Here is a 26526-nt window from a genome sequence, read left to right on the forward strand (position 1 = left end):
TTCCGTAATTCACGAAGCGGGGAGTGAACGAAACCTGTGAGAACTGCCATTGTGGTCCCAGGCCTCCCTGGGCATGAGGTGCTCTGCACACGGGGGCTGCCCACCCGACTCGGGCCACCTGGCCATGGCTGCAGAGGGACCCGCCAACCCCCCAGGTGCCCTAGGGTGAGCCCACCCACGCTGGTCGCTTCCAGGTGCTTCAAGCTGACGTGCCGGGCCATGGGTGTGCACCCGCCCCTGGAGCTGTCCCACTACCAGATCAAGTTTGCGGCCACCTCCTTGTACGACACATCCGTGGCCACCCTGTACGTCATCAACTCTCACGTGAGCGTCAATGCGCTGATCCACTCTGTGCCCCGTGTCGGCTCGGAGGAGGCCTGCCCCGTGGGGCCCACATCTTTCGAGTTCCTGCTGTCCCCGGACTTGCCCATCACCATCTCACCCTCCGTGGGAACGGTGTGTCCAGGAAAGGTGGGTGCGGGCCCCACAAGTGAGCAGGGGCCAGAGCCCCTTGGGGTGCCTGGCTCTGCTGGCCCTTGAACACAGCGGATGTGCAGGTCAACTCTGCTCCTCATCAGACCCAAGCAGGGCCAAGGAGGCCTCCGCGGCTGATGAGCAGGACCTGGTAGGGAGAGGACACGGAGACAACCTTGACCCTGCCTGGGTCTGATGAGACTCCACTCAGCCCAGCCTGAGCCCCAGAGGCAGGGGTGCCCACAGTGGCTGGCCTCCAGGCACCTGGCTGGGGCTCAAGCTGTTCAGACTGAGGGAAGGGGTGCAGCCCCTTGGATGGCACAGCAGATGGGCACAGAGGCCACACAGCACCTGGTCACCAAGAGTGCAGGGTATCTGTCCACTCCATCAGTCATGGGTTTCCCCGCCTTCTGCTTTTCCTGATAAAGCAGGAAGAACTCGGGCTGGAGGCAGAGTTTCAGGTCATCCCCTGTCCCCCGGGCCATCACAGCCTCTCTGAGCTTCATTCCTTACCTTCAAAAGTTAGGGGCCGGCCCAGTGGAGCAGCAGTTAAGTTTGCACGTTCCGCTTCTCAGCAGCCCGGAGTTCGCTGGCTCAGATCCCAGGTGCAGACATGGCACCGCTTGGCAAAAGCCATGCTGTGGCAGGTGTCCCACGTATAAAGTAGAGGAAGATGGGCATGGATGTTAGCTCAGGGCCAGTCCTCTTCAGCAAAAAGAGGAGGATGGGCAATAGTTAGCTCAGGGCTAATCTTCCTCAAAATAAGTAAATAAATAAATAAAATAAAGTTAGGGTGACAGCCATTGTGATGTCTGTTGGGAGGACTAGGTAAGAACCGGCCCAGGAAGGTGCTGGGGATGCCTGGGCCCCGGCAGGGTTTCACCAAGTATGTTATTTAAAATGCATTTCATTAAATGTAGCAAATTCTGCTTAAGTAATGGTCCTGTGTCCTGGGGGTACTCCAGCTGTGCTTGGGCCTTCTCTCTCCCTCTGTCTCCCTCCCTCTCTCTCTACCCCCCTCTCTCCCCTCCATGCTATCTTTGCTGTACTGAGCACTGGGGAGACCATGAGGAGCCAGTCCTCTGTGGGACCTTGGACTTCCCGTGGGATGAACTGCAATGAGGAGGTGCTTTGGAAAGGCTGCTGTGTGGGCCACAGGGACAGGTTAGGGTACAGGAACTCACCCCCCAAATCTGAATGGCTGAAAACGAAGGTTCGTTTCTCACTGGGCCTCATGGGCAGTGGGCCGGGTCTGGCCCATCCAGGGCCTCCATCATGGGGAGCCTTACCCTGGATGGTAAGTGTGGGCTGGTCATCATGCCCTGCAGCCCACCCCCACTTCTCAGGGGTCAGGGGGCAGGGAGGGCCTTCCCAGAAGGGGCATGCTAGGCTGAAATCCCAAAGAGGAGATGGAGGCATCACACCAGGAGTGTCAGAGAGCGTGACCTCCAGGAGTCCAGGGGAGGTGGGACACGGGGTGCTGAGGAGGGCAAGGCACCAGCGGGGGCCAGCTCTGCCCTCTGGGCTCCTCTCCCCACAGAGGTGCCTGGTCCAGGTGGCCTTCCGGCCAGTGCTGCCCAGCGAGCTGATCCAGCAGGAAGCCTTCCAGGCCCTGACCAAAGAAACCGAGGGCAAACTGGTGCGTGGGGAGGCCCTGAGAGGAGGGCACAGAGGCATGGGGTGGGGCCTGCTCGGGGAGAAACGCTGCAGCCCCTTGAGGCTCTGGGCCCAGGCCCCTGTGCCAGGAGCGCTGGGCAGACTGTTCTGCAGCGTTGTTGTGTCAAGCTGTTTCAAGAGGTTGAAACTTTCTTGGCAAAGCCCCTCCTCCTGTCTTGAAGGCAGCACCAGGCAGGTGGACCCCAGAGGGTAGTCTCGGGAGGATGGGCCCGCCACCCTGTCCCCCCCATGCCCCCGCCCCTGGCAGTGATGAGCAGATGGGGCTTCCACTAACCGAGTTTCACAACAGAGGGGAGCAGATCAAATGGCACACGGCTTGCGGCTCTGAACAAGTACAGCTGCTGACCCCACGAGGGGAGAGCAGCCTGGGAAGAAGGGAAAGTCGATCCGGGGGATAGGCCCCACCACAGGCCCAGCCCTGGTGACGTGATCACACAAGCGCTTCTGCCGGGAAGGCGTCCACGCGGACCCACCCGAAGCTGTGCAGGCAGGGCCCAAGTGATGCCCACCCACTCTGCCCGGGGACCCGAGGGACACTGCACTTGTCCACGTCCGGATCTGTGCCTTGAGCACGCTTGCTCGAGCACGTGCTGGAGGAGGAAGCACTTAGGTTCGCCCTGTGGGCCGGGCAGCGAAGTGCGGGGAAAGGGCACCAGGCACAAGGACCCCGGTCCTGGCCGACTCTTCACCTTCTCTGTCCCTCAGTTTCCCTGTTGGTGAAGGCAGACACTAGTGTCGGTGCACAGGTCTCTGCACGGGGACCATCACTCAGCCCTTCTGCACGTGCTGCCAGTCTTTCTGAGGGAGCCTCTTGGTGTTTGGGTCCCTGTCCCCTCCAAACGCATGCCCCCGGGGACCCTGCCCTGGGTGGTCTGCCCAGGCCTGGGCTGGGCCCTAGGGGAGCTGCAAGGGGCGGCTGGGTGGCTGCCGGGCTCAGCAGAGCCCTGAGGGGCCCACAGCCTGCTCTCCCCCTCCAAGTCCCACAAGGACATGGCCCCCCAGAGGAAGGACCTGCAGAGACAGTCCGTCTCCACGCTGCGACTGCAGAACCGAGACCGGCTGTTCCGGGCCTCCAGCAACCAGCCTCCAGAGCAGCAGAAGCAGGACCTTAGGTGCAGGTGGGCCTGAGAGCCAACTGCCCCACCTCTTCCCTCCAGGCCCTACTGAGGAGACCCTGCCCTGGCCCCCACGGGGATTTTCCCCCACAGACTGCCTGGAGCAGAGCTGTTTTGACCTGGAAGTCCAGGGCTGCGCTAGCTTCAGACACAGCTGGATCCAGGCGCTGCCTTGAGGCCCCTCAGGCTCTGCCTTCCTGGGCATCTGCCTACCCCATTCCCCTGGGCCTGATGTCCCTGTGAACAGCCTCATGCCACTCCCATATCCCCAGCTCAGCCTCCCCAAGTTCAAATGAGCCCAAGAGAGCTCTGATGGGCTTGCGTCACTTGTCAGCCCTGGACTCTTGCCTGCGGCCCCAGGAATGTGGCTCTCTGGTTAAGTGCCTGACCAGGACCCTGGGTGGGGGAGGGCCCCACGGGAAGCAAGGAAGAGGCGAGGAAGCTAGCTGGCCAGACAAACCTGGGAGAGCTGCAGCCTGGCCCCAGCCTGCTGCCCCTCACCATCTGTCCCAGGGCCCTGGGGAGCAGGTGTGGCCTCATGGACCCCTCCATGGAGGTGGGGCAGGGCCTCCAGTCTGCTAGGGGGCAGCAAGGGCAGGGGCATGAGTGCACTTTTCCGGCTCCACTCCAGCTCTCACGAGGACGAGGTTGCCCGGGCCACCCTGGTCAGATCTTTCCCGGGGAAGTTCAACAAGTTTGTGATCCCTTGTGTCGTTGCCAGTGGCGACATCCAAGACCGGAAGGGGATGGAACCCCTGAGCTTCAGGTGTGGCGTCTGGTCAGGGTGGGGTGTGGCCGGCTAAAAAGTTACCATCCCTCCTCTGCTGCCAACCCAGATCTGGGGCCTCGGGGTGGGGCCCGGTGGCTGGGGTGAGTGGGGGCCAGGGCTGAGGGTCAGGCCGTGGGGGTGGGTCCTGGTCCATTGGCGTGCCGGCCCTGCCTCCAGTCCCCACAACACCCTGTACCTGGAGCTGTGGTGTCCAGCGGTGGCACCGTCCATCGTAGTGACGTCCAACAAAGGCACGACCATCTCCAACTTTGGCCACATCGCTGTAGGTGAGTCTTGGTTGAGCCCAGCCCCCACCCCCACATCACCACCCACAGGGACCCAGGCCCCCAAGGCACCTCCTGGCCCGGAGGCACACCCCACCCCAGCCTGGGGCTGTGACCCAACTCTCTGGTCCGGTTTCAGGACACTGCGGCGTAAAGAAGGTCTCCATTCAGAACATCTCCCCTGAGGATCTGGCCGTATCCTTATCCACACCCAGCCCAGGCAGCTTGCAGGGAGTGGGGAGGGGTCGTGGCCCACCCTCGACACCTCTCCTTGACACCGGCCCTCAGCTGGAGTTCTCCATGCTGAACCCCAACGGCCCCTTTGTCCTGCTGAACCCTATCCGCAAGCTGCTGGCTGGTGAGACCCAGGTCCTGGCGCTGTCCTTCTCTCCCCGCGAGAGCGTCCTGGTGAGTCCCAGGCCCACCCTGAGCCATGCCGCAGCCCCAGGCTCCGTGGACCAGCTCGACACTGCACCCCCGCGTGTGCTCAGGCCCGGAGCTGTCCCAGTAGGCCCTGGGAGCAGCCAGTCCTCCTGGGCCCTCCCCTCTGACCCGCAGGCGGAGGCTGGGGAGCTCCCAGAGGACTCAGCGCCAGCGCCCCCAGCTGGGTGCCGGAGCTGCTCCCGGGGCAGAGCTCCCGCACATGCCTCTACAATGTCTGCTCCTCACTAAGGGACGTGGTCTCCGTAGGCCCAGGAAGCGCTGGACATCATCACCAAGAGAGGCACGCTCTCCTTGACCCTCGTGGGGACCGGCGTGGCATCCATGATCACGTGCTCCATTGAAGGGGATGTCCTCAACATGGGCTACGTGATTGCCAGGGAGTCTGTCTCCTCGGGATTCAAGGTGGAGCACCTCGCAGGGGCCCTGGTGCCTGCCCCAGCCTCCTAGGAGGGGGCTCCTCCTTGGGAGGGGTTGACTCTGCCTTGGTGGGGAGCCATTGGAGGTGCAGGCCATGCCCTTGCCCGCCCCACACAACTGCCACCTCCACTGGCCTCTCCAGCAGGAGAAGGCTGAGGATGCCACCTCCCTCCACCCCTTAGCTGCCCTTGCCTCCTCAGTGCTCTTTGTCCTCCTGCCTCAGGGCCTTTGTATGGGCCATCTCACCAGGATGAGTTGGAGCTCAGCTCAGGTACCTCTAGGGGAGAGGTGGCAGACTTCCCTGGTGGGTCCCACTGCCCTGTGGTCTCCCACGCCCTTGCAGGAAGGCAGGTCTGGCTCCCAGGGTCCCTCCAGCTTCTAAGACACACCAGCCTCCTGATCAAGCAGCCCTCGGGACACCTGCTTCCTCGCCTGGCTCAGATTGGGTCCTGGCAGCAGACCAGGGACTGGAATTCCCTGAAGAGTTTTATTGAGGAGGGGGCACTCTCAGGAGAAGGGTGTGAGGGCGGGGACAGAAGCTGAGTGGGGACAGTGGTTCCGCAGAAGGCTAACCTGAGCCTGACAGCAGAGGGAGCCCTGGAGGACCGAGGGCCCCACGGGTGGCTGAGGCCAGTGCGCCAGCCCGCAAGAGGGATGATGTGAGGCTGGACGAGATGAACCAACGCTCAATAACGTGTCACAGGCGCCGGCTGGGGATCGTTGAAGACGGGGGCGATGGTCCCTCGGCAGGGTGTGGCCCAGAGGACAGGCACAGACTGAGGCCTCGTTGTGGCATCCTGCCCATCGTAGCTGGATGGGCCATCCAGTGACAGGGACCCTCTCCTTGCAGCTGCAGAACAACTGCTCACTGCCCATCAGGTTCTCCCTGCAGCTGGACAGCCTCTCCAGCACGAGGGCCAAAGCCCGGCAGCAGCTGCCACAGTTCCTCACCTCACGGGCCAAGAGGGCAGAGGTCGTGGGTGAGCTGATGGGCAGGGCATGGGGGCGTGGTAGGCAGAGGGGCTGGGGGGACAGGACGATGTGGGGGGTGGGTGGGGGCAGGGATGGGGCCAGACGGGAAGGCAGGGTTTGCGGTGGGGTGGAGCACCGGAGGCCAGCAGGAGTGTGGGGTGGGGGAACGCTGGGCAGCAGGCGGTGTGAGCCAGGTACAAGGTGACCCACCCACCGCCGCCCACAGGCGTGCAGAACCACAGCGGCCAGAGTGTGTTCAGCGTGGTCCCGGTCGAGGGCGTCCTGGAGGCGGGCGGGGCACAGGACTTCACCGTGACCTTCAGCCCGGATCACGAGAGCCTGTACTTCTCTGACCGACTACAGGTCGTGCTCTTGGAGAAGGTGCGCCGCCCCCACCCCAGCCCCTCTCCCACCCACCCCCCACCTGCTGGCCCTTCCCTGCTCTGCCCACTTGGACCCCCCAGCCAGGCCTGAGGACTCCTGCTGGGCTGGGGGTCATCAAGTGGAGGGACCAGTGCCCCAGATCCCTTGGCCCTGCTCCTCTGGAGCCCCAGGTGCGAGGTCACAGGACGAGGCTGCTGTGCTCCTCGTCTCCAGAAAATCTCCCGCCAGATCCTCCTGAAGGGCGCAGCGCGTGAGCACATGATGTTCGTGGAGGGCGGAGACCCCCTTGATGTGCCTGTGGAGTCCCTGACTGTGATCCCTGCCTTGGACTCCGAGCACAGAGAGGGTGAGCCTTCTGAGGGGGTGGGAGCCCAGCAGTGATGGCAATAAGAGCACCCCACCCACTCCTCAGCCACATCCGTAACCCTGGGAGGCCTGCAGGGTTGGGCCAGCATTCCTGGCTTCCTGGCTTATCCCCCAAAGCAAGGGGGGCATGCTAAACGGAGATTTCATGAGGACCAGCTCCTCCACTTCTCGCCTGACCCTGGGCAGCTCCCTCGCTCCTTTGGCCACATGCCACCCAGCCAACCCAGCCAGGCCCTCCCTCTCCAGAAGCGGAGGAACTGAAGCCCATCCTGGTGACCCTGGAATACCTCCAGCTGGACGTGGACATGCCAGCCCCACCTGCCACCCGAGAGCTGCACGTGGGCTGCATCCGGACCACCCAGCTGTCCCCAAAGAAGGTGACTGCAGCACTGCCCCAGCCTGCCTGGCACCTCTGCGACCGCCCCTGCCTGGGCCTCCCAGGCCGTTCCTGGCCTCGCCCCTTGATGGGGGGGGGTGGGCAGCCTGCTGGTCAGGGCTGAGAGGGTGGGTGGAGCTGGGCATCCTGGCCCCCAGCCTCGCTGCCCCCTGGGAGCTGTGCCAGGCCTACCAGCCTGCCAGCAGCTCCAATGTCCCACAGACTGTCGAGTTCAGCTTGGATAGCATCACGTCCCTGCAGCACAAGGGCTTCACCATCGAGCCCTCCAGGGGCTTCGTGGAACGCGGCCAGACCAAGACCATCAGCATCTCCTGGATGCCACCTGCCGACTTTGATGTGGGTGCCATGGACTGTGGCCAGAGACCCCTGTGAAAGCCAAAGGCTGGGCAAGATGATACCCCTTCCCCACCCCTGAGAGGGGGCTGCTGGGTGGGCCCTGGGTGGGTGAGGTGGGCAGATCTGCCTGAGGGTCTCCCTCCTTCCTCCCCACTCCCATTTCAGCCGGACCACCCACTCATGGCATCAGCCCTGCTGCAGCTCAGGGGGGACGTGAAGGAGCTCTACAAGGTCCTCTTTGTAGCCCAGGTGGTGAGCAGCCCCGGAGGCCACAGGAGTCTTTCCACGTAGCCCCCGCAGACCCTCCCGCCCATCCTTGCAGCCCTCCCCTAGTCTAAGACCAGGCCGATCCATCCGGGACCTGGGACCTGCACATCCCCTGCTGAGCAGGTTCGAATGGGCAGCCCTCTGCACGGCCCCATGGCCAGGGCACCCCAGCCCCAAGGCGTGGCCACTTCCTGCTGCCCTGGACCCGGTGAGCCAGGGGCCACGAGCACCCCCTCCCTGGCCCCCACGCTCAGAACCAGCAATTAGGCCAATCCTGCCTACAACCTACTCCTAACATGAGCCCCTCAGAGCCCCCAGCCCCACCGGCACCTGCCCAGCCTTTAGAGGCCTCAGTGGGGGGAAGAGCTGCCCCACGGGTCTGCCAATAAACCCTCTGCAAGCTGCTGCATACAGGCCTGCAGTGCAGGCAACAGCGAGTCATTTGCTGGGGCGAGCACAGAATGAGAGGTGGGGACAGAGCCCTGGGGAGGCAGCCCCCTGTCTCCCACCCACACACACACGAATCAGTCCATAAAACAATGAACTCTGCCTGGGAGACTAAGGAGGGGCTTCCTGGAGCACTGGGGGAACAGCTGGCAGGCCAGGGTGCGGGGGGTGCAGGGCTGGACTTGAAACGCCCAGACCCGGAGAGGCCCAGCAAGGAGGGAGACTGGGGCAGGAGGCTCCAGAGGCCGGGGCACCCTTCAGGCCTCCTTGTTCCTCCCAAGTTTAGGATCCCTGCTGTCCCCAAGAAAGGAGCGAGCCAATGTCAGGGACACACCCTCACTCATGTCCTCCCTCAGAGCGTGGCCCGGTCCAGGGTGAGGCCCCAGTGCATGAGTCTGGTTTCCCACTTTTCTGAACTGAGTCCAGGCTCGGCCTTCTGGGCCCCAACCAGCCCTGCAAGGTAGAAGCCCCCCCAGCCTGTGAGACAGTCCTGGGAGCTCAGAATGGTGTCCGCACCCCAGCCCCTACCTTGTAGATAGTGGCTGGTTGGACACTGTCCCCACAGAGCCCACCCCCCAGGAGAACATGCGCAGCCCGCCCCGGCAGGGGTGGAGGGCACAGTGCATCCGGGGCCTTTCCTGAGCACTGGCTTCAGGACACCAACCTGGAGCCACCTGTCCTCACCCCAGCTCCTCGTTGCCCTTGGTGCCTGGAAGCTGCTATCTCCCTCACCTCGAGCTGGTGACAGCGACCCTAGAGCGGCATTTTGTAGGACTTCTGTCTGGTGGGCAGAACCAGGTCCCTTCCTACCGCTCACTGGGGCTGACCAGTCATAGGCCAAGCCTCCTCCTCACCAGGTGAGAGGGGAAGGCAGGACCCAGCAGACCAGGCTCAGCCCCCAGGAGGTGGTGCTCCCTGCAGGGCATTGTCCGTGCCGGGCAGGAGAGGCAGGCCACTCTCTTCTAAACCCTGGCCTGGCTCTCCTGCTAGTAGGCACTGGTACTCACTGGCTAAGGCCCTGCCTGGACTCCTGCACCCTGGCTGGACTTCTGCCCATCTCCTCCCTCCGGCCCTCGAGCTGGGTCCCAAGGCAGTCAAGGCAGGAGAGAGGAGGAAGGATGGCCAGGAGCCAAGTATGGCCGGCCTGGCTGGAGCAGGGTGGGCACAGCCCAGAGGTGCAGGACAGAGTCTGGCTGAAAGCAAGGAGCAAGTGCCTCACAGATCCAGGAAGGAGAGAGCCAAGCTAAGGAGGCTCTGCCCTCAACAGGGTGGGGTCACTTCCCTTCCAGAGGGGGAGACAATGTAGGGGTCGACTGTCCTGAGTGCAAGGAAGAAAGACAGGACAGGGGCCATCTGGTGGCATAGTGGTTAAGTTTGCGCACTCTGCTTCAGTGGCCCGGGGTTTGCCGGTGTGGATCCCAGGCACAGACCTACACATCGTTCAAGCCATGCTGTGGCTGCATCCCACATACAAAATAGAGGAAGGCTGGCACAGATGTTAGCTGAAGGACAATCTTCCTCACCAAAAGAAGAAGGAAAGAATGCAAAGACAGGACAGAGGTGGCTGATCCTCCCACCCTCCCGGGACAAAGCAGACCACTCTGCACCTTGCCGTACTGACTGCCTCCCTTAGCCTGCCCACCAGATGATGGAGCAGAGGCCAGAAGGAACCTAACAGGATGCCTAGCCTGGTGGGAGGAGGGGAGAGGGCCAGGAGGGCCTCCTGGAAGAAATGGTCCCCAGCTTCCTGGGCAGCATGGACAGCAGGCACTCCAGGCAGAGGGAATGGCGCTGAGCGATCTGTGCCCCCAGGCCCAGAGGCCACCTCCCCCAGGCTGAGCGTGGCTTTCAAGGCGAAGCCCTCCTGGAAATGGTGTGCTCCCAGGGTGCCTGGAGGGCCCAGAGCCGAGCTCGGAATCCCAAGTTCCGGTGGGCCAGGCCAACCGGGGAGCGCCTGCTGCGTGCGTGCATAATAAATGTCCTCGAACGACGCGCTTGACCCCAGCGTCCCCACTGTTACAGCCTTTTCCTTTGGGCGCCGCGGTGTGTGCGAGGTTTGGTCACATTTGTCCTGGCTGCCACCCTCCGAGGCCACAACGTTCCAGGGGGCGCCGCGATCCACCCCGAGCACGACTGCAGACAGGCCTGGGTCTGCCGAGCTGGAGCTCCGCGCTCGGGCCGAGACCGAAACTGCCCTCCACTGGCGACCCCAGGCTCGGCGACGCGGAGGCGCGGGCCTGGCGGGCGGGGCCGTGGGGCGGAGCGTCCGGGGGCGGGGCCGTCGGGGCGGGATTTGCACTGGGCGTGGCTTCAAGGGGCGGGCCCTCAGGTGGGCGGTGCCTTCGGTCCCGGAGTCCGTGGGGGCGGGGCCTCTAAAGGGCTCGGCTATCATTGGGTGGAGATTTGGGGGCGGGGAATGTTGGGCGTGGCTACTGGGTTCCGGAGCCGCGTTTGCGCTGGGCGCGGCCTCCATAAAGCTGTGAGGGCGGGGCACCTGGGGCGCGGCTGCAGGGTGGCCCTCCAATGGGTGCGGCTCGGGGGCGGGGCTTTAGTGGGGCGGGGCCTCTGAACGGAAGGCTCACATAGGGCGGAGACTTGGGGGCGGGACACTGGAGCGGGGCTGCAGCGTGGCCCTCCAATGGGCGCGGCTCTGGGGCGGGGCTTGCGTACGGCGGGGCCTCCATAAAGCGGCTCAGCGCCGGCACCGCCTCCCCGTCCGCGCCGAGTATGTTCGTGGGGCAGTCGCCCGCCCGCGGGCTCCTGCTGCTGCTGCTGTCGTTCCTGCTGCTGCCGCAGGTGGGTCGCGGGCGCTCGGCTCGGGCACCGCGGGGCGGGGCTGCACGCGGCCTGCCCCGGCCCGGGCTCACCCCTGTCCCCACAGGTGGCGCTGGGCTTCGCAGACGGCAGCTGCGACCCCTCGGACCAGTAAGTCGTGGGGAGGGAGCAGGGCTCCGCCCCGCCCTGTGGGGAGGCTCGGGAGGGCCGGGCGGCCGGCCGGTGCCCCGCCTGCTCCAGGTGCCGCCCTCCCCGCAGGTGCCCGCCCCAGGCCCGCTGGAGCAGCCTGTGGCACGTGGGGTAAGTGGAGGGCGCGGCGCGGAGGGTGCCCCACGGTTCTCTCCGGGGCCAGGCCCACCAGACCCCACCCTGCCTGGCTCCAAGGCTGGAGTCGCCTGCACTGTTCCTCACCCCTGCCGCTGGCGGGAAGGCGCTGGGGCCCTCAGCCTACTCCTGCCCCCAGGACCATGGGCAGCCTCCCATGTGGGTCTTGCCCCAGACCCGCACAGCTCGGGCCACTCGGGCCCTTGGCAGGTCCTCCCTTCATAGCCTGCTTGCCCACCCCCCCCCCCCCCCCTCCTCAATCCTGCAGGAGTCGCCTGTGAACATGGTCATTGGTCTGGGCACAGGATTGTGCAGTCAGCCCAGGACAGTGTGTCCTGGGAGTGAGCCCAAGGCCACTTGTGGCCAGCCCTGGAGAGACAGCCAGGGCAGGCCCAGCAGCAGGAGGCTGCGGTGGGCCAGCTCCTTAGGCCCAGCTCTGGCCAGGAAGGAGGTCTCCGGCCTAGAGGGACATTCTCTGGTTTTCTTTTGTGCTGTCTTCAGTGGTTGGGTCATGACTGCCCCAGGGAGCAGGTGCCCGGTGGCTGGGGGTCAGTCCAGTGGTAGGGTCTTACTCCTCCCTGCCCAGGCTTATCCTGCTTGCTGTCCTCCTGCTGCTGCTGTGTGGGGTCACGGCCAGCTGTGTCCGGTCCTGCTGCCTCCGGAAGCGGGCACACACTCAGCCACACCTGCCCTCCACACCTCAGCCTTGCGACCTGACAGTCATTCCTGTGGACAGCGACAGCCCCGTGCACAGCACTGTGACTTGTGAGTGCCTGCAGACGCTGCTCCTGGTGGCCTGCCTGCCTGCAAGGGGGAGTGGGGGGTGGGTGAGGGCCAAACCCATCCCCACAAACCCACTCCGGTTCCCTGCAGCCTACAGCTCCGTGCAGTACCCGCTGAGCACACAGCTGCCCCTACCCTTTGGGGAGCTGGACCTCGACTCCATGACCCCTCCCGCCTACAGCCTGTACGCCCCCGAGCTGCCACCCTCCTACGATGAGGCTGTCAAGATGGCCAAACCCAAACAGGAAGAGCCACCCCCCTCCCAGTAGCCCAGGCCCTTGGGTAGGGCCTCAGGCCTAGGGGACCCAGGAGCTGGGCCCCAATGCCCCACATCCCCGGCTATAGCCCTGATGCCCCTCAAAGGAGGGAGAGAGCTCTCCTGAACCTCCCTGTGCTCAGGGAGCACTTGGAGCCGGGGACCCCCAGCCCACCCCTACCATCCTTCCCCCGGGAAGGCCAGCCGTCCAGCACATTGCTGCAGCCCTGGCCTCGTTGCTATGTAACGCCGGGCAGCCGAGCCAGCCAGCCCTGTGTTGGCCAGACACGCACACACACACACACACACAAACACACACACACACACACGCACACACAGCAGGCTGCTGTGTTCAGCCCCAGCCCCTACCCATCCCAGCAGGCCCTGGGCCCAGAGGAGGCCCCAAAAGCCTAAGCCTCAGGGCTCAGAGCTGGCTATGATGTCCGCAGCTCTTTGGAGAGAGAATAAAGTTTGTATCTAAGTGGTCTCTGCCTGTAGGAAAGGGCTCCGGGAGGGGCCCTCAGGCAGCCGCCCCCCAGTGCAGGTAGGCAGGGCAAGCACACGGTCCTCGACCTCCACCCAGCCTGGCCTTCAGGCTGGTGTCCAGAGCCCAGAGCTGGGCAGTGGGCGGTGTTAGATGTCGCAGCAGAAGTGACAGGCCATGTGCCATGGCTGGCCCAGGAAAACCCTCTCCCTTCTCCAGACCCACATCTTTGCTGGCCCCTCCTTTCCAGGATGGGGACAGTGAACCATACCTGCCTCTAGCTGAAGGGTTTATTGGCCACAGAGCTGGCCAGGGGGATGGGGGCATAGAATGGCCAGCAGTGGGCAGCAGTCTTCCTCGGGCAGGCCTCCCACGGCTGTGGCAGCTGCTCCTACTGAACCAGCTTGAAGGACTTTCCGGTCATCATGGCCGTGAACTCTGGGAGCAAGGGACAGGTCAGCAGCCCGGCCTTGCCTGGCCACCAAGCTCCCAGGGCCCATCCCCTGCTCACCCTCATACTTGATAGTGCCACCCCCGTCCGTGTCAGCCTCTTTCATCATCTGCTCGGCCTCCATCTTGTTGAGGGGCTCACCCGCATTCACGAGCACATACCTGTGGGACCCCCCCCACTGAGTGGGAACCAAGGGGGCACCGGCCCTCACCCACTCTCCTACCAGCCCCTGGCCCTACTTGAGCATGTCCCAGTCGATGTAGCCCTTGCCCTCCTTGTCAAAGGCGCGAAAGGCTGCCCTCAGCTCGTTCTCCTGGGTCTGGGCCTTCTCTCAGTAAATCCGCGTCACAGCCGGGAAGCTGTCGCAGTTGAAGAAACCTTTGTCTGTGGGGAGCAAGCAGGGCGCTGGGGCCCACATGAGGGTGAGCCACATGCAGCCCCTCCCCACTCACACACAGGCGAGCCGCCCAAGTCTCACTGTCTCTGTCCACATCCTTGCCCACGGAGGCCAGCTCGCTCTTGGTGGGGTTGATGCCCAGCAGGCTCGTGAGCCGCCCAGGTCACCTGTCTGCATGTCCTCATTGCCCTCCTTATCGAACATCTCAAAGACACCCTTGTACTCCTTGATCTGTGTGGCCGTCAGGCGCTCTGTCTGCGGGGACGCACCAGCCCAGCTTCACCAGAGTCCCCTCTGCCCCTCAGTCAGGGGGAGGTTGGAGGCCCTGGGACACGTGGCACAAGGCACCCTGCCGCATCCATCCGCTTGGCCACCTTTTGGGCCCTGTAGCTAAAAAAGGAGGCCCCCAGCCCAGAGCAGCTTCCAGACAAGGTGGCACAACTCTTGAGAGTGAGCAGGACTCCACCAAGCCGCTTAAAGGGGGAAGGCACACGGGGGCGGGGGGCGGGGGCGGCGGCGGGCAGTGGGGACAGCTAGGCGTGCAGGAGCCAGGGCGCAGGCCAGCCACATGAGGGGACAATGGAGGCTACAGGGCAGGTGGGTCAGCCCCAGTCCCTGAGCCCAATGCAGTGGACACCAGGTGAGACCAGGTGAAGGACGCCACCTACCAACATGGGGAGGAGCCTGACCCAGGCCAGGGTAAAAGTTCCAGGGCAAGGGGTTTCCAGGCCTGGGTGAAGACAGGACTTAGGGGACGGCCTGGGGGCAGGGTCCTGGGCCCTAGCCTGTTCTGGCGTCCAGGATAGTCGAGCACCTGGCCACCCCTGCCTGCCACCCACTGCCCTTTTTCAGAAGGGCTGCTCTGTCCTGACCCCCCAAGTGAGGGCGGGGTCAGTAGCCAACAGGGCTCAGCCTCAGCGCCCACTCTGTCCTCCCTGTCCAGCCTCACTGAATTTCTCCCTCAGGTTCCCAGAGAGACCCTCGCACTGTCAGGCACAGCCCCAGCCCATCCCTGTGCCCAGAGGGCCTGCCCCTCTACCCATGGGCACTGTCCCCAGCTCCCACTCGACCACCCAGCCAGTCCACAGGAGGCTCTGCCGGGCGCCAGGAATGGCCTTACCATGTCTGTGGCCAGCTGAGAGGGCACTGCAGGCTGGCACTGGAGCTGCTGTGCGCAGAGCACGAGGGGCGGAGGTAGTGGCCCCGTTTTAGCTGGGCCAGGCTGCCTGGGGTCCCCAGGGTCTGGAAACCACCAGCCTTGTATGGCCAGGAGATCCTGCCGGCCCTATTTCAGGACAGGCTTGGCCCTCCCCACACGCCCCTCCTGGCCCTCCTCAGCCTGGGCACCCCCTCACCCTGAAGCTCCCCCTCGGACCTTGGGTCCTAGCCAAGGCCCCCGCCCCAGCCTCAGCCCTCCTGGGGCTGCAGCAAGGATGGAGCCTGTGGGCCGAGGGCAGGAAGGTCTTCACGTGAGCTGTAGCCCCTCCGCCAGGTCAGCCTCCTCCCGTCATCCCGCCGTGGACCCTCACCCGGGCTCTCATCACTTGTTTGTGAGGGATCTGGCAGAAGGCCTGCCCTGGCCGGGTGATGCCTTCACGTCCCCAGCCAGCACTCTGCAGACACCCTCTAAAGACACGTTGAATGAACAAATGCATTCGGGACTGCCTCTGGCCACCCTGTGCAGAAAGGGCTGGGGGTCTGCGGTCCAGGGAGGAAACAGCTAGACGTGGGCTGGAGGCGAGAGGGGGCAGGACAGACAGGACCACGGAGCTGGACTGGCCCCTGGGAAGCCAGGCCAGGTTTCCTCTCTATTCTGGGGTTTCTCAGGGAAACCTGACCTCCCTTCCACTCAGAACAGCAAAGCCAGCTCCCAAGGGAGCCGTGTGGCCAGGCTGCTTGGTAACAACATGCCCCAGCAGCACACATGCCTGCATACATGTGCTCAGCCCTTGGACACATGCACACACACCCACCCCACCTGGGACAGCGGTGCCGGCTCCCGACCCCTTGGCCCCAGTCCTCAGGCTCCCATCCAGGCAGGGGATACAAGACGACCTGCTGGTCCAGCCGTGACACCAGGGGTCTGGTTGCAAGTCAGGGCTGAGGGGGGTCCTCCTATCCCCACTCCAGCCCCCACCCGGGGGATAGTCACAGATGGGCCCCACCTAGTTCCCTTCACCCCGTGCATGGCTCCCAGAGTCGCACACCCCTGCCCCGGCCCTGTGACCACTGGATGAGTCTGAGCAGGTGAGGCAGGCTGTGTCCTCCACCAGCCCAGCTGGCTCTCTGCCTGCCAGAATACATCTGAAGCCTCGGGGACGCCTCCTCTGGAAGGCCAGCTGCTGAGGCCGCCAGATCGGTGCTGACGGGGCAGGATGGCTCCGGTGGGCACCAGGCCAGCAGCCCGGCGGGGCTGCAGGAGCAGCCAGTTCCGGCCCCTCCCTTCGTCCTGGCTGCTCTCTGGCCTTGGCTTTGGGCTCTGTGATGGTGAGAAAAGACTTTCTAACCTCTCTCTCGAAAATCCCAAACCAGACCAGCAGGCGGAAGTCAAACAGCATTTCAGTAAAACTCGTCACAGCTCTAAGGCCAAACCACGACGCACGAGGAAAAAGCAGTGGGGGACAAGGTGGGCGGGGCCCGAGCGCCTGAGGACAGACAGGGCCGAGGGGTAATTTTATGTCACTTCAGCAGGGCTGAGACCCCAGATGTTTGTGCAGACACGAGTCTCAGTGTTGCTGTCAAGTTTTTTTCATAAATGTACGGGTTACAGTGCTGAAATTAGCATGTAGTGTTACTCAGAGATGGGAACCAACATTTGCTGAACATCTATGACGGAGCACAGCCTGTTTGTTCTTTTTCTTTGTGTGGTAAAAAAACATAAAATTCACCATCTTAACCATTTTCAAGTGTACTGTTCGGCACTGTTAGCTATGCGCACCTTGTTCCATAACAGGTCTCGGAAAGCTTTTCATCTTGCAAAACGGAAACCCTGTTCCTGTTAAACACCGACTCCCCCTCCCCACCCCCAGCCCCTGGCAACCTCCATTCCACTTTCTGCCTTTATGAATTTGACAACTCGAGGGACCTCATACCAGTGGAATCATACAATATTTGCCCTTTTGTGACTAGCCTCTTTCAGCCTAATATCCTCAGGGTCCATCCATGTTGCAGTATGTGTCAGAATTTCCTGATTATTTAAGGCTGCATAATATTCCATTGTAGGTGTAGACCATGTTTTACTATCCATTCATCCATCCGTGGACACCTAGGTTGCTTCCACTTCTTGGCTATTGTGAATAATTAACATGGTAAGAAGGTGTTTTTTGAGATATGATTAACAGTTAAATCAGTAGACTTTGAGTAAAGCAAATTAGCTTCATAATGTGGGTAGGTCTCGTGCAATCAGTTGAAGACCTTAAGAGAAAATACTGAGGTCCCCAGGAAGAAGGAATTCTCCTCCAGACCAGCTCTGGGTTCAAGCCACAACACCGGCTCCTCCCCGTCTCCAGCCTACAATCAGCACAACGGCCAGAGCCAATTCCTTAAAACAATCAACCTCTCTCTCCCTCTCTCCCTCTCTCTTTCCCCCTCTTCCTCTCCTATTGGTCTGCTTCTCTGGAGAGTCCTGACTCTCCTCTCCGGAGGGTCACTGAGGACAGGGACCCAGGAAGGCTAGAGCAATGTGCTCAGTCTCCTGAGCATCTGGGCATGGGCCGCCCGGGGCCACCCTCCCTACTGCAGGGCACTCCAGTGCTGCCCTTGTGACGTGGTCTCCCCAGGTCCCGTGTGGACTGAGCCCTGTTGCCCATAGTGTCACCTGCTCAGCCACGGGACCACCGCCCTTCTGGCCTTTTCTTACTTCCTGCACTTCCTCAGAAAGTTGTATGCTCTAGTCTTGAGTCCTGTGTCGAGTCCTTGTCTCAGGGTCTGCTTACAGGGAAGCGCAGCCTGGACAAGGGGTGAAAAACAAAAAACCCAAACCCCAGACCACCAACCGTGGAAGATGGGAGTGGATGAAAGCATAAGATCCCAGTACTGTTCTGGACATGGCCAGAGCAAGGAACTCAGATTAAAACATAACATGAATTCTTAAAGTGACCACTAAAATCGCAGAAGTAGGGGCTGGCCCTGTGGCCGAGTGGTTAAGTTCGCTCATTCCGCTGCAGGCGGCCCAGTGTTTCGTTGGCTCGAATCCTGGGCGTGGACATGGCACCGCTCATCAAACCACGCTGAGGCAGCGTGCCACATGCCACAACTAGAAGGACCCACAACGAAGAATATACAACTATGTACCAGGGGGCTTTGGGGAGAAAAAGGAAAAAAATAAAAATAAAATCTTAAAATCACAGAAGTAGGTTGTACAACTTCCACATCTGTGGAGGGGAAAAAGAATAAAGGAAATGTAACAAACCTAAGAGATACAGGAAGGGAGACAGAAGTACAAGAAAAGCAGCATAGGGCCAGCGCCCCCTCCCCGTAGTCTAGTGGTTAAGTTTGGCGTGCTCTGCTTCCACAGCCCAGGTATGATTCTTGGGTGTGGACCTACACCACTCATCCATGGCCATGCTGTGGTGGCAGCTCACATACAAAATGAGGAAGACTGGCAACAGATGTTAGCTCAGGGGAAATCTTCCTCAGCAAAAAAAAAGGAAAAGAAAAGCAGCATAGAGCCAGCCCTGGTGGCCTAGTGGTTAAGATTTGGCACTCTTACTGGTGCTGCCCAGGTTAATTTCCCAGTCGTAGAACCAGGTAGTTCACACAGAGAATTAAACCACAACTAGGATACACAACCATGCACTGAAGCTTTAAAAAAAGAAAGAAAGAAAGAAAAGCTGTATGATTAGAGCAGAAAGTAACGTCGTAGACATTACCAGCCACCTGGCAGAGCTCCCGGGGCAAAGCTGGAACACTGTGAGCAATAGAAGAAATCAGGGTGTGCTGGGTTATAGCCGAAGAATAAAATAAACATCCATGGACATCAAAACACACCGTCAACAGAGGGAGAGATGGCCGACCTGATGGGAGAAAATATTTGCAAATTGCTTATCTGATGTGGGATTAACATCCAGAACATGTAAAGAACTCCTGAAACTCAATGACAACAAAAATAAACAACCGGATTAGAAAATGAGCAAAAAGCTTGAATAGGCACGCCTCCAAAGAAGAGCAAGCTCAGCATCACTAATCATCCAGGAGATGCACATCAACACTGCAACCAGATACGTTCTCACACCCGTGAGGATAGCTACTGTCAAAAACACAGAAAATGACGAGTGTCAGGAGGATGTGGAGAAATTGGAACCCTGTGCACTGTTGGTGAGAATGGAAAATGGTGCAGCCACTGTGGAGGACATTATGGAAGTTCCTCAAAAAACTAGACATAGAATTATCATGTGATCCAGCAATTTCATTTCTGGGCATACGCCAAAAAGAATTGAAAGTGGGACCCGAACAGGTATTCATACACCCATGTTCATAGCAGCATTGTTCACAATAGATAAGAGGTAGAAACAACCCACGTGTCCATCAATGGATAGATAGATAAACGAAATGTGATCCATACATATGCGTACCTGGTTAATATGTGTTAACTTTGACTGGCTAAGGGCACCCAGACAGCTGGTAAAACACTATTTGTGGGTGTGTCTGTGAGGGTGTCCCTGGAAGAGAATAGCATGTGAATCAGCAGCCTGAGTAAAGAAGATTGCCCTCACCAATGCAGTGGGCATCGTCCACTCTGTTGAGGGCCCAAACAGAACAAAAAAGCAGAGGAAGAGGGAAGTGCTCTCTCCTTGAGCTGGGACATCCGGCCTTTCCTGCCCTCGGACATCAGCACTCCTGGTTCTGAGCCCTTCAGACTCACACTGAACAACACCACGAGCCCTCCTGGGTCTCCTGCCGGCAGATGACAGGTGGTGGGGCTTCTCGGCCCCCATGACCATGTGAGCCAATTCCTGCAATAAATCACCTCTCTCTCTCTCTGTGTAATTGATTCTGTTTCTCTGGAGAATTCTAATACAATATGCAATTGAATTATTATCATCCAGCCTTAAAAAGGAAGGAAATTCTGACACCTGCTACAACATGGATGAACCTTGCGGACATTATCCTCAGTGAAATGAACCAGTTATAAAAAGATAAATACTGTGTGATTCCACTTATCTGCGGTCCTAGAGCAGTCAAATCCTTAGAGACAGAAAGTAGAATGGTGGGTGCCAGGGCCTGGGGGAGGGGGAGAGGGAGGAATGGGAAGTGAGTGTTTAATGGGGACAGAATTTCAGTTTGGGAAGATGAAAAAGTTCTGGAGATGGATGGTGGTGATGGTTGCACAACAATGTGAATGTGCTGAATGCCACTGAAACTATGCACTTAAAATGGTTAAGATGGTAAATTTTATGTTACGTAAATTTTAATACCACAAGAAAAATGAATAAATGTCCATGAGTCTGTATTGATATAAATGACTGAATAAATAAATAAATGGGAGAGAAAAGTCAAATCTCCCATACAGAATTCCAAATACTTTGTGCAGATATTCTGCTCTCAAGGAGGGGGAGCACACACCCCTACTCCTTAATTGTGGGCCCGAATAGTGACTTCCTTCCAAAGAGTAGGGTATGGAGAGGCAGAGAGAAGGGCACTGACCCCCGTCAGGTGACCAAGGTCCCATCACTAGAGATGCGTCATGGTGATGCGACGTGAGGAGAGGGCCCTGCACCTCTGTGGTCTCCTCCCGGAACCCAGAACCCTAGTCTAACCCCAAGAGAATACCAGACGAATCCCAACAGAGGGACATTCTACAAAATGTCCTGATCAGTGCCCCCAAAATTGTCTGTCATCAAAAACAAGGGAAGTCTGGGGAGCCAAGGGGATGTGACAGCTAAATTCACTGCGAGATCCTGGGACAGAAAGAGGACAGTCAGTAACAACTAAGGAAATCTGAATAAAGCAAGGACTTTCGTTAATAAAACAACAGGGGTCAATTAATTGTGATGAACGTGTGATGTGAATGTAAGATGTTCATAATACAGGAAACCGAGTATGAAGTGTGTGCGAACTCTCTATGCTCTTAGCAACTTTTCTGTAAATCTAAACCGATTCTAAAAATAAAGTTTATTTTAAAAAATAAATCCAAATACATCAATAATCAAAATAATGCCATTTAAAACAATCTCCACTAAGGGGCAGATTATCAGACAGGATAAAAACAAACACCAAATGCTTTCTGTTCACAAGACACAACCTTCAAACGTGAGGACCCCGAAAGGTCGGAGGCGGGACGCGGTGAAACCCGAGGCGGGGACCTCCTGGACCTCCGGCGCTTCCTCTACCGGACGTGTCACCGGCATGTGAGCTCCACGAGCTTGCTGGGTCCGGGGTCGCAGTCTCAGAACATCCTCTTCAAGCGCCTCTGGATTGGTCTAAACATCGATCATTTATTGATCCACAAAGAAATCTCAACACTAAAGATCAGCATCAAACTGACCAACTTTTCCAACTACTGAGACTTCGATTAATTTCCAAATCAAGACCAGAGGGAACCGCTAAGAGTTGAAACGGGCTGTTTCTGCCAAGGGAGTGGGTGCAGAGGGCCGCGGGCCACCAGCCAGGAAAACTCCCGACCGCACTAGTACAGACACAGGCCTTTCTTGGAACACCACCACCATGGTCATCCGGGGTCTTCCTGCGGGGTGCCAGACCCCCAACCCACCGGGAAGGGCAGTGTCCAGGACTGGACTTCTCCAGCCCGTGTCCGTCCCTCGGCCCAGTCCCCGCCCCTCGCTCGGCCCCGGCCCGGCCCCTGCTTGTCATTCGGCCCCGGCCCGCCCCCTGCCTGTCACTCGGCCCGGCCTGCCCCCTGCCTGTCACTCGGCCCCTGCCCCGCCCCCTCGCTCGGCCCCGGCCCGCCCCCTGCCTGTCACTCGGCCCCGGCCCCGCCCCCTCGCTCGGCCCCGGCCCGCCCCCTGCCTGTCACTCGGCCCCGGCCCCGCCCCCTCGCTCGGCCCCGGCCCGCCCCCTGCCTGTCATTCGGCCCGGCCTGCCCCCTGCCTGTCACTCGGCCCCGGCCCCGCCCCGTCCCGCCCGGCGGCTATTCCGCGCGTCGGCACCAGGCGGCGGTCGCGGGCCGCGCAGAGCCGGGAGGGGCGGGCCGGACCGGGCCGCTGGATGGGCGGCCTTCCGGGTCCTCGTGTTTGGGGTCGGCCTGCCCCGCGTTGGAACTCGGCGGGGCCTGCGTCCCAGGCCGCCCGCCCGGGCCGCTCTCCATCCCTCGTTTCAACACCCTGCCCCGGAAGCCTCACTTCTGGGTTCCCACAATTGCTAGGACAAAAATAGGCATAAATATCCCTTTCATGCACCTGTAGGCAGACGACAGCCCCAGCCCAACGCAGGTGGCCGGGAGTGGGGCAGGGTGCTGACTGCGGAAAAGTGGAGCCACCGCTCACCTTGGGCTGACCCCCGACCCTGAATGTCTAGGCCGGCAGAGAAGCACTCGTGTCCTCAGACAACCCTTTGTGCTGGGTGGACCCCATTCACACCAGGACTGGGGTCAGGCACGGGACCCTGAGGTGCCTGCCCCAGGAGCCCCTGTCTTTGATGTCCTGAGACATTGCCTGGCTGTGCTCAGGGGCCTGGTCTGCCGCTCTGCCCAGCTACTATGTGACTCAGTTCCGTCCAGGCCCCAAGGGGGCTCACAGCTGACCCCTAGCAGCCCTGTACCCTGTGGCCCCTGCTCCTCCGCAGGGCTCCAGGGCCTTCATGTTCTGGGGGCTCTTCCTTCCTTATCCTCTTCAGTCTTGTTTGAATGTGACAACAGCAAGGTCATTTGGTCCAAAAGCTAAAAGAGGTTCCAGGGTCAGTGGGCCCAGTGGCCAGCGGGAGGCAGGAGCCTGGAGGTGTATCCTGCACAGAGGGGAAACTGAGTTTCAACGAGGTGAAGCCCCTTGCCTAGGGGGACTGCCTGCCCCACCTGTCCGCAGAGCCTGGCCTTAGGGGCAGCACCCCTGGCTGTGGGGGACAGGACCAGGCAGCAGGGGTGGTGCATGCATGGCCCTGGCATCAGAGGGGCCCCAGGTAGCGTCCATTTTGGGTTGACCCACAGTGCCTCACCTCTGCACCCTCTGCGGGTGCTTCCTCCCCATGGTCTCTCTCAGACATCTGGGCACTTCAGTGCCCACCCAAGACCTGACGCCCGTGGCCACCAGAATCTGCTGGAGGGGCAACAGGACAGGACACACAGCCCCTTGGAAGTCTCATCGGGCAGGCTGAGCCACCCCCAGGTGCCCCCGGGGCAGGCCTGGGCATGAGCCCTGGGCAAATGCCCAGGGGAATGTAGCAGGGCCCAGAGGTCCCAGACAGACGTCACAGCGAGAAACTCTAGGGCCCCTGGCTCCGGGCAGCCACCCCACGTGCTCAACCATTCCTGCTGGTTTCCAAAACACCCAGTGCCTGCAGGCCCAGCTGCCCCAGGAGGGGCAGCCTCAGTGGCCTGCGGGTGCTCCTGGCTCTGCCCAGCACCCCTGCTGCTTGGGGCTCCAGCCCACCACTTCCTCTTCCATCTCTTAGGGGCCCCATGTCCCCAAGGCTTCCAGGCCACCACCCTCAGATTCCACCCTGCTCCAGGCCCTTGGGCCCCCATGCCCCTCCCCATCTCTCGTTGCCCCTTCCAGGCACACCTTGCATCACCTCCCAGGTGGCTGGTGGGCTGGGCTTCAGGGACAGAATTCTTGACAAACAGTCCCAGGCTCCGGGGGCACTCTCGAGAGATGAGGCAAGCTGCACCTTCAGGATCCAAGTCCAGCTGCTGCTGAGGACTGTAGCACTGAGACGCTAGAGGCTGGGGGCTTGGGGATGCTGCAGGGGTGCTGGGGCCTAGATGGCCTTGCAGAAGGGTCCTGCTGCCCCCTCATCACCCTGCCTGCCCCAGGGCATGTGCAGTGGTGCCCAGTCTGAGTGTAAGGTGCCTGCCCAAATTGGAGCAGAGCCTGGTAGCCAAGGGTAGGTTGGGGCAGCAGAGTGCAAGGACCCAGTGACCTTCTCCTTGCTGTCCTCACTGGCCCAGCCCACACCCTACTACAGACACCCCCACAACTACCTGAGTGCCCACCCCCACTTCAGAAGGTGGCTAGGGGACTCTGGGTACAGGGGCTGCCACTGGGTCCTAGTCAGGGGTCCCGGGGCAGTTCCATGGGCCTGAAGGGCTGGACTCACACAGTGGGCAAGGGGACAGCTGGCCCCCAGGGAGGATGGCTCAGCAGGCAGAAGGGAGCCAGGTCAACTGCCTAGGCCCCTGAGCTGGGGAGGGAAGAAGGAGACTGACCCAGGGCGAGGGGCTGGATCCTCCCCCTCTGGGCTGAACTGTGTCCCCAGGTATTGAAAGGGAGTAAGGGGGCCCAGCAGGACCAGGTGGAGGCCCCCCCCACCTGAGCAGCCAACAGGTCCCCTGGGCTACCTTTATTCAGCACCTGCCCTGGGGAAAAGGGGGTCTCTGCTCCCCAGGCAGCCAAATCCACAAGAACCAGTCAATAAGAAAATGCTGCCAAGAAGTGGAAGAGGGCCATGGTGTGGGGTTGGGCCTGGTGCTGCGCTGGGGGCTCATGGGGGGGCAGCACTGGAGTAGAGGCGGGGTGACAGCAAGGGCCCTCCCTCCCCTTTTCCTGAGGTGCCTCCAGGCCCACATTTAAGCCTCCATGAAGCTAGCTCCCCCCTTCACCCCAGCCCGGTCCTGCCTCCTGCCTGTGTTTGTTCACACATGCCCAGCCATCTCTGGGACCCTCCAGCTCCTTGGGTGCCTGCCTGGGACCCCATCTCACGCTGGTCCCTGCTGCCCTGGCCACACGACGCTTTTGTCTGCAAAGTCCCCTCCTCTCTCTGGGGTTCTCCTCCTGCTCACCCCTCCTCCTCTCCCCTTGAGGGGACATTGGTGGCCCTGGGACATCCTTGGCTACACACGCTCCCCTCTGGCCCCTCGCTGGCCTGTGGCTCTGCACGCCCACCCTATGCCTGCTTCTCCGCCCGACATCTATAAATTTCTCAGGCTAGAAAGGTCCAAGACACAGCACATTCTCCACTCGCCCCCTGAACTGCCCACCCTGGCTGTCCCTCCCCGTGGTCCCAGCTCCCCACTCAGCTGCTCGGGCAGATACCCTGGTGTCACCCCTGCCTCCTCCGTACCCTCATCACTGAACAACCACAAACCCCATCACTCTGGAATATGTGGCCCTGTCCAGCCTGCCCAGCCCATCGTGCTGCCCTCTGCACAGTTCACCCCACCCTGCAGCAGCCAGAGGGGCCACGCCCCTGCTCAGACCCTCCCTGGTTCCCATCAGCGCCCAACAGGGTCTGCGCCCCTCACTGCCACAGGCCCTAAGTGAGCTGATGGCCGCTGACCAGCAGAAGGAAAAGGACACCTCCCTTGGCTCCTCTTCTCGGAATTTATCCTTTTTTAAGAAGTAGCTGATAAATGCCAATGGCTTTGTTTTCACAGAGAAAGAAAAATCATTCCTCAAATTCATATGAAATTACAAGAGACCCCAAACAGTCAAAACAATCTTGAAAAAGAAGAACAGAGTTGGAACACTCGCACTTCAATCTAACAGTTACTGCAAAGCTACAGTGATGGAAACAGCATGGTACTGGCACAAAGACAGACAGATGGCGGTGGGCCCCATGGCCGAGTGATTGAGTTCGTGCGCTCCACTTCGGCGGCCCAGGGGTTTCGCCCTTCGGATCCTGGGCGTGGACGTGGCACCACTCATCAGGCCATGTGGAGGTGGCATCCCACATGCCACAGCTGGAAGGACCCACAACTAAAAGTGTGTAACTATGTACCAGGGGACTTTGAGGAGAAAAAGGAAAAATTAAAAAATCTAAAAAAAAAAAAAAGTTAAACTATAAAACTTAGAAGAAAACATAGGAGTAAATCTTCATAAACTTAGGTTTGGCAAGGGCTCCTTAGTGCAACACCAGAAACTCAGGCAACAAAGAAATGAAAAAAGAAAAAGAGATAAATTGAACATTATTAAAATTATGAACTTTTTTGGGGCCAGCCTGGTGGTGCAGCAGTTAAGTTCACATGTTCTGCTTTGGCGGCCTGGGGTCCACTGGTTTGGATGCTGGATGCGGACATGGCACTGCTCATCAAGCCATGCTGTGGCAGGCGTCCCACGTATAAAGTAGAGGAAGATGGGCACGGATGTTAGCTCAGGGCCAGTCTTCCTCAGCAAAGAGAGGAGGATTAGTGGCAGATGTTAGCTCAGGGCTAATCTTCCCCCCAAAAAACAAATTATGAACTTTTATGAGTCAAAGGACACTATCAACAGTGTGAAAAAACAACTGGCATAACAGGAGAAAATATTTGCAAATCACACATCTCATAGGGGTCTAGCGTGCAGAATATACCAAGAGCCCTTACAACTCAACAACAACCCCAATAAAGACATGAAAAGATGATCCACAGCAGTAATCACTAAGGAGACACCAATCAGACCACAATGAGACACCGCTTCACATCCACTAGGGTGGCTATGATCAAAAAGGCTGACAGTGACAAATGTTGGTGGGGCCGTGGAGCAATTGGAACCCTCATACTCTGCTCATGGGAATGCAAGTTAGTTCAACCGCTGTGGAAAACAGTCGGGCACTTCCTCAGGTTAAACACAGAGTTACCACATGACCCCACAATTCCACTCCTAGGTAAATACCAAAAA

General features: G+C 60.1%; 2 protein-coding genes across 16 annotated transcripts in view; both read left to right on the top strand.

Moving 5' to 3' along the window:
* The window catches only part of CFAP74 (cilia and flagella associated protein 74), a 74792-nt gene extending 64194 nt beyond the window's left edge, over positions 1-10598 (top strand). For 13 of the 15 annotated variants that reach the window (XM_046663214.1, XM_046663215.1, XM_046663212.1 and 10 more), the window contains 14 exons: positions 195-471; positions 2015-2113; positions 3130-3269; positions 3898-4032; positions 4213-4322; positions 4459-4514; positions 4608-4727; positions 5010-5165; positions 6031-6160; positions 6379-6533; positions 6750-6882; positions 7149-7279; positions 7501-7635; positions 7801-10598. In XM_046663214.1, coding sequence (XP_046519170.1) covers positions 195-471; positions 2015-2113; positions 3130-3269; positions 3898-4032; positions 4213-4322; positions 4459-4514; positions 4608-4727; positions 5010-5165; positions 6031-6160; positions 6379-6533; positions 6750-6882; positions 7149-7279; positions 7501-7635; positions 7801-7926 — 1903 coding nt within the window. In that variant the 3' untranslated portion in view covers positions 7927-10598. Of the gene's footprint in view, positions 1-194; positions 472-2014; positions 2114-3129; positions 3270-3897; positions 4033-4212; positions 4323-4458; positions 4515-4607; positions 4728-5009; positions 5166-5523; positions 5998-6030; positions 6161-6378; positions 6534-6749; positions 6883-7148; positions 7280-7500; positions 7636-7800 lie in introns of those variants that run through there. The other 2 variants (XM_046663226.1, XM_046663225.1) reach the window with 2 other exon arrangements.
* A 379-nt stretch (positions 10599-10977) lies between these two features.
* TMEM52 (transmembrane protein 52) lies at positions 10978-13220 on the top strand. The gene is made up of 5 exons (XM_046660065.1): positions 10978-11145; positions 11231-11274; positions 11383-11424; positions 12035-12213; positions 12322-13220. The coding sequence occupies exons 1-5, from the start codon at positions 11077-11079 to the stop codon at positions 12498-12500; spliced, it is 513 nt and encodes a 170-aa protein (XP_046516021.1). The 5' UTR covers positions 10978-11076; the 3' UTR covers positions 12501-13220.
* The last annotated feature ends 13306 nt before the right edge of the window (positions 13221-26526 follow it).

This window comes from Equus quagga, chromosome 5 (assembly GCF_021613505.1).
Source record: "Equus quagga isolate Etosha38 chromosome 5, UCLA_HA_Equagga_1.0, whole genome shotgun sequence".
In the NCBI taxonomy this organism is placed as follows: Eukaryota; Metazoa; Chordata; class Mammalia; order Perissodactyla; family Equidae; genus Equus; species Equus quagga.